Source organism: Taurulus bubalis (assembly GCF_910589615.1).
Source record: "Taurulus bubalis genome assembly, chromosome: 18".
In the NCBI taxonomy this organism is placed as follows: Eukaryota; Metazoa; Chordata; class Actinopteri; order Perciformes; family Cottidae; genus Taurulus; species Taurulus bubalis.
This window is the reverse complement of record NC_136606.1, coordinates 3,455,938-3,461,937: the sequence shown is the minus strand read 5'-3', so window position 1 is coordinate 3,461,937 and position 6,000 is coordinate 3,455,938. Positions and strand designations below refer to the sequence as shown.

The following is a 6,000-nucleotide window of genomic DNA, read 5'->3' as shown; positions in this document are numbered from 1 at the left end:
TTCAAAGAGCCGGTCAGATCTTCTACGAGCTCGCCATCGAGGTAGGCGTGTCGCACATGAGCCGCTGTGTTTCCGTGTGTTCGTGCCGGATGTTGCTGCAGACCCTGTGTGACGTTTCAGGCGAAGAGCCGGGGCGACCACTTCCCCGTGTTCGGCACCTGCCTTGGAATCGAGCTGCTGTTCATTTTGACAAGTCCAAATACGAAACTGTCGCGGACCAATACGACCGGCGTGATCTTGCCTCTGACCTTCACCAATGGTTTGGCTTTGTCTTCTTAACACTGAAGTCTTTATATTGGATTTAGCTTCAGCTCTGAATACCTTTTTGTTTTTTACAATTAAATTTGTCATCAATATGAATGACCATGACCACAAAGTATTTTTTTTTTCCATTGACAAATTAAATTAGTTACCAATAACAAATGATAACGTTCTGACCCGTTTGCAGAAACCAAAGGCAGCAGAATGTTCCGAGACTTCCCGGCTCAGATCATGGAAGATTTGGCTACTCAGCCGCTGTCGGAACACTCCCACTGCTTGGGTTTGGCCCTGTCGGTACGTCCATCTCTGCTATTATGATGGGAAACACAACCTACACCATGTATAATAATAATAATAATTATTATTATTGTTATTAAAGCTGCGAGCAGCTGTGAGCGGGTCCTCGCTCCAGCCCGTCGGGTCACCGGCTTGCCTGGCTTAGAATGTCTGCATGAGTTACATGAGTTTTTGAGCATCCTAAGCCACTAAACCAGGAGTAATCCATCATAGTATAAAGCATTTAATTGTATTTCGCCAGTAGGTGGCGCTAAAAAATGTGAACATACACATGCATCATGTTTCTCTACGTGAAGTCTAGACCACGTCATGTAAATGACATGTAAATCCGATGCCGTTTGGCTGATTTCCTTTCGCCAATAGGTGGCGCTATGACAATCCGAACATGTCTTCGTGTAAATGAGTCAGGCCTGGACCGGCATCATGCAGGAGACGTTTTGGGCGGATTGCATGATGTACCTTGGAGTTACACCAGCTTTCTATAACATAGCGAACCGCACAAAATGGGTGTGTCTCATGGTCCACGCCACGTCGAGGCCGTTCACCGAAAACGCCCAAATAACGCATCTTAAGCTCATAAGGGTCTTGAGATCATCTTTGAACAGAATTGAAGTCGATCGCATAAATATTCTAAGACGAGTTCGTAGAAGTAGAAACGCTAAAAAAAGGCGAAAAATGACAAAAGCCCAAATTGGCCGAATTACTGTAGCGCCCCCTAGTGTTTAAATCACACGTTTGAGTCATTAGTCAAAATAATTTTAATTTTATGAGTATTGAAAAACATGACACGCCCCTAAGAGGTTAATTGGTCGTTATCTCCTAAATGCAATGAGATATCAAAAAGCTTCCAATCCAGTTTTGCTGATACAGCTGTAATCATGATCAACCGCAAGTTTGGGATAAATCGGAGCAAGCGTGTAGGAGAAACTAACAATAATGTGTTTTCACTCAATTCAAAATGGCGGAAAATCTAAGTAGGCGGAGTTTATGAGTCTTAGAGGCTTTTTATATAGCAGGTGGAGACGGACATGTGTGAATCTTTTCAAGTCAATCGGACATTCTGGGTGAGGGGCGTCGCCGGTACAACTTCTAGAGGGCGCTAGAGAGCCATTTTCTTTTACACAAATATGACGCCTGTTTTAAGATAGCTATTTTCACCAGGCCTGACAAGCGTGCAACATTTGGTGAGTTTTGGAGTAAGGCAAGTACCGTAAAAGTCGGGTTACACGCCGCTACTACCTTCGATCAGTGTCCCCGTTTGCTCTCCACTGTAGCCAGCTGGTGTTCATGCTAGTTCCCCCGCTAACTTCCCCCGCTAACTTCCGCTAGCGCTCCGCTAGCTCCCCGACAACCACCGAAGGTAGCGGGACCAGCCCCGGCTCGACACCTGACTTGGGCAGAGGGGACGCGGGCAGTAGCAGCAGCAGCAGCGGGGAGCTAGCAGCAGGAGCGAGGAGCTATTAGCAGCGCTAGCTAGCTACTAGCGTGTGGAGCGCAAGGGCCGCAGCACTACAGGGTCCACCATTATTGCTGTATTGTGGTGAAATATGAGCCTTTTTATCTTCTCCCTCCTTGAACACAACAGTCTTTTTAAAAAAATTTTCATCAGAGCATAAAGGGAGAAAGGGAAAACAGGGTGCATGTGTAATCGGGTGCATTGCCTCTGACTTCTGCCGCTTTCTTTCAGACTTATAACACAAACGAGGAGCTGAAGAAGTTTTACAAAGTCCTCTCCACGAATACGGATGGAAAAGTAGAGTTTGTGTCAACGGTGGAAGGTTGGTACGCCTCAGCATCACTTTATCAGCGCATAGGAGCATAGTTTCTGAATGAGTGCTTTCCTCTTCCCCTCTCCTCTCTGCAGCATACGATTACCCAATTTATGCGACGCAGTGGCATGCAGAGAAAAATGCATACGAATGGAGGAAGCCTTACATTTCACACTGTCCATCAGCAATCAAGGTCACCTTCCACATGGCGGACTTCTTCGTCAATGAAGGTACGAGCGAGATTTACGGTTCCCTGATTACAGTCATCGCTAAAGCTGCGTCATGATCTGTAAATCTGGTTTTCTCTCCTTACAGCCAGGAAGAACTTTCATAGATTTAGCTCTGAGAAGGCGGAGAGACGAGCGCTGATATACAACTACCAAACGGTTCTCGGCAGCAAAACAAGTCCCTTTGAGCAACTTTATATATTCCCGTGATTGTTTGCTGGGTGGCTTTTCATTTTTTAAGGATTCTTAATGTGTTGTCATTATGTAACAACGGGGCTGCACATTGAAATGCAGTTGAAGTCCATTTTGTTACACGAGAAAAACACGACAAAACTTAAACACAGCAATCTATTTATTCTATCTATGTGCCTCAATAATTCATCCCTTTGCATTGCTTGATTTTAGAAATTTCCTTTCAAATGCTTAATTCCTTGGGGTTTAACACTATTCCTAATCGATTCATGCTTTGAATAAATATATACACACACACACACACACACACACACACACACACACACACACACACACACACACACACACACACTTTCAATACAGTTGTAGTTTCCGTCCTGTTTTCTTCACCTTATCATGCAGATTCTCTACATTTTATCTTGGTGTATTGTCACCATTGGGCATATTTTCAGGTTTATTACTGTTTTTTGTTTTTTTTAGCTGTTGAAAGTACTCAACATTATTTATTTTAACGAGCTATTACAAGGTATAGATTTAGAGCAATAGCTGCGGTTAGGGGAAAAAATGCTAACACCAGTTTACAGTTTGCTCCGCTGGCCCAAAAAAACTATTTATGCTTCTTATTTGGTCATAAAGTTTATGTCTGAGATATGTTCCCAGTTGAAAAATAAACTTGTTTGTCCTCCTGGTGGACTCGTTGTCACCGTGTCTTAATTGGCTCAAACTTATTCAGGGTATTTTTTTATGAAGTGAAGTGAAAACATCTCTATTGCCGCCCTGGTGGCGAAGTACATGCATTACACCCATATACCAATATATCTGTGATGTGCTAAAAAAAAAGGCCATGTAAATCTGCAAGCAATACATGAATATTCTGTAATCTCTCAGCTGAAAACAATACAAAAGTCTTTTATTTAGATTTGACCAGATAGCTGGACAACAGTTTACATCTGTAGTAACTGCTGTTATGAAGCAGCAAACATTCCCTAAGGTTAAAGGTTTTGTAAACAGACCTCCGCTTGTCCTCCACTGATAAGCAGGAGCACATGATTGAGAGCCAGGCAGTGTGTTTTTCCTTTGCAGCACAGAAGTCCTTCTTTTTGGAGATTACTCTTTCCACCAGAACCTCTTTTGTGAGTCTCTTGTCGCCGCTTGGACATGAAGGCCTTCCAGGTACTGTGAGCACTTTTCTATCATTCCTAACATCCCAAACGTGTTATCTTCTTCAATCGTATTTAACCACATGAACGGTTCCGGCTCTGATGGGAAGGTCCTGCTGGTTCTGCTCCTGGCTGCAGCGCCGGCTCACGCTCAGTCCTTCCACTCCGGGAAATGTCCCCAGCCGCCTGTTCAAGAGGATTTCGATGTCACGAAGGTAAATGTGGATAATATATATTTTTTTATTTTGGCCGTTTTTGATATTAAAAGAGTATTTAAGCTGCTATAATAAACAGAGGAGCATCGTCTTACTTGTGCTTTTTTCTCCTTTCAGTATATGGGCACCTGGTATGAAATAGAGAAGCTCCCAGCTGTGTTTGAACGAGGAACATGCAACCAAGCTACGTACAGCCTGCTCCCCGACGGGACGGTCAAAGTCCGCAATGCAGAGCGGCTGTAAGCACCGAACTACCCTGTGGCCTCCGTCACAAACAAATGTTTTCCAGCGTTTAGTATTACCTGGCTGCAGGTTGCATGTATCCATCTGTTCCTAGTGCGGATGGATTTGGGTTTCTTGTGCCGTTCAAGTGAAATCCTCATTTGCATTATTAGTCTTCCTCTCTCTGCACAGGTCTAATGGGAAGAGAAATGCAATTGAGGGTGTTGCCAGAGTAAAAAAATCATCTCAACCGGCTATTCTGGGGGTCAGCTTCTTTAAAGGTAAATACACTGTGTGTTTATTTATTTTAAAGAGTATAGGTTTTACTATTTTAATACCATACACTGTATGGTATTAAAATAGTGAAACCTATACTTGAATTTGAAAGGTTTCTTGTACAAATAAGTAACTATAAATGCAAAGTTTTAGCTGCTTTACTTTGAATGTTAACTAATGTTTTAGCTGCTTTTCTTTTCACTACTTTTTGCAGTGGTTCTCAACCTTTTTTCAGTGATGTGCCCCATGTGGAATATTTGTACAGACCCCTAACCAGGGCAAAGCATTTTGGGTTGAAAAAAATAATACAAAAATGAAATAAAAACACCTTCAGTGTATATAAAATTCAGCTAATTACCTTACGTATATTTGATTGAATATATTTATTAAATAACTATTTTTAAATGGAATGCTAATTTTAAATAAATATATTGTGCTCCCTGGAGTGCCTTCACGTACGTTTATGTTTATATATATATATAGCCGCTGCCCTACAGAACATGGATCTACTTCCTCCCACACCCAGGTGTTTCAGATGGCCCCTACTGGGTGCTGTCCACGGACTACCAGTCCTATTCTCTGGTCTACTCCTGCACCGACTACTTCCTCTTCCACGTGGACTTCGCGTGGATCCTGTCGCGCACGCGGGTGCTGGCGGACGACGTCATCAGCCGGTTACACGATAAGCTGTCCTCTGCCGGGGTAAACCTAGACCGCCTCACGGCCAGTAACCAGACTGACTGCGAGCAGAGCGGAGGTATGTCGAGGGGATCAAAGCAGGCGGAAACATGACGTCGATACAATGTTGCGCCTACATCTGACTGAAGGTGCGTTCACACAAAAGGCGTTGCGAAGTTTCGCGTGGAAATGACCACTTGTTCTGCTTTGTACTTGTTGTGGAAGTCCCGCACACCTCGGACCAGCAGACGCCATCGCGTCTGGGTTCATAATATCACCCGTAGTCCCGCAACAGCGTCGAATGAAGCCGCTACTGGAGGCGGACTAGTAGCAGTTTGATTCAGCAACGGCAGGACGTCAGTGATGACGCGGGGAGCATCTCAACGCTGATTGGCTATCGCAAGAATAACGTCACGCGAATTTTTAAATGAGGCGTATTTCTCGCGCCGTGCTGTTCGCGTCACATTCGCGTCTGCGCGTTGACTTTGCGTGTAATCTACTCTTGCGAAACATTCGCAACGTTTTTGGTGTGAACGCAGCATGAGATGGAGATTAATTAATGAAGCATAGGTTTACTTTAAGAATAACTGTTGCATTGATTTTTTTTCTTCTTCTTTACTGTTTTTATTACTGTTTATTTATATTACTTTGATTTTTTTTTCCTATGCGTCTCTTGTGTGCACTGCTGCTGTAATCCTGCAAT

The 6,000-nt window shown here is 43.6% G+C and overlaps 2 protein-coding genes across 2 annotated transcripts in view; both read left to right on the top strand.

Annotated features, from left to right (window-relative positions):
- Nucleotides 1-3,298, top strand: part of LOC306750733 (gamma-glutamyl hydrolase-like) — a gene marked incomplete at its 5' end in the record, with an annotated part of 4,631 nt that extends 1,333 nt beyond the window's left edge. Inside the window, 6 exons of the mRNA XM_079234204.1 lie at nucleotides 1-41; nucleotides 121-259; nucleotides 449-555; nucleotides 2,246-2,336; nucleotides 2,423-2,557; nucleotides 2,643-3,298. The exon at nucleotides 1-41 is cut by the window's left edge and continues 44 nt beyond it. Of these exons, the coding sequence (XP_079090330.1) occupies nucleotides 1-41; nucleotides 121-259; nucleotides 449-555; nucleotides 2,246-2,336; nucleotides 2,423-2,557; nucleotides 2,643-2,764 (635 nt within the window). The 3' untranslated portion in view covers nucleotides 2,765-3,298. The remainder of the gene's footprint in view (nucleotides 42-120; nucleotides 260-448; nucleotides 556-2,245; nucleotides 2,337-2,422; nucleotides 2,558-2,642) is intronic.
- Nucleotides 3,299-3,989: 691 nt separating this feature from the next.
- On the top strand, nucleotides 3,990-5,841 carry LOC306750732 (apolipoprotein D-like; the record flags this gene model as incomplete). The annotated part of the gene is made up of 5 exons (XM_079234203.1): nucleotides 3,990-4,121; nucleotides 4,239-4,360; nucleotides 4,536-4,624; nucleotides 5,146-5,376; nucleotides 5,837-5,841. The coding sequence occupies 5 exons, from the start codon at nucleotides 3,990-3,992 to the stop codon at nucleotides 5,839-5,841; spliced, it is 579 nt and encodes a 192-aa protein (XP_079090329.1).
- Nucleotides 5,842-6,000: the final 159 nt, after the last annotated feature.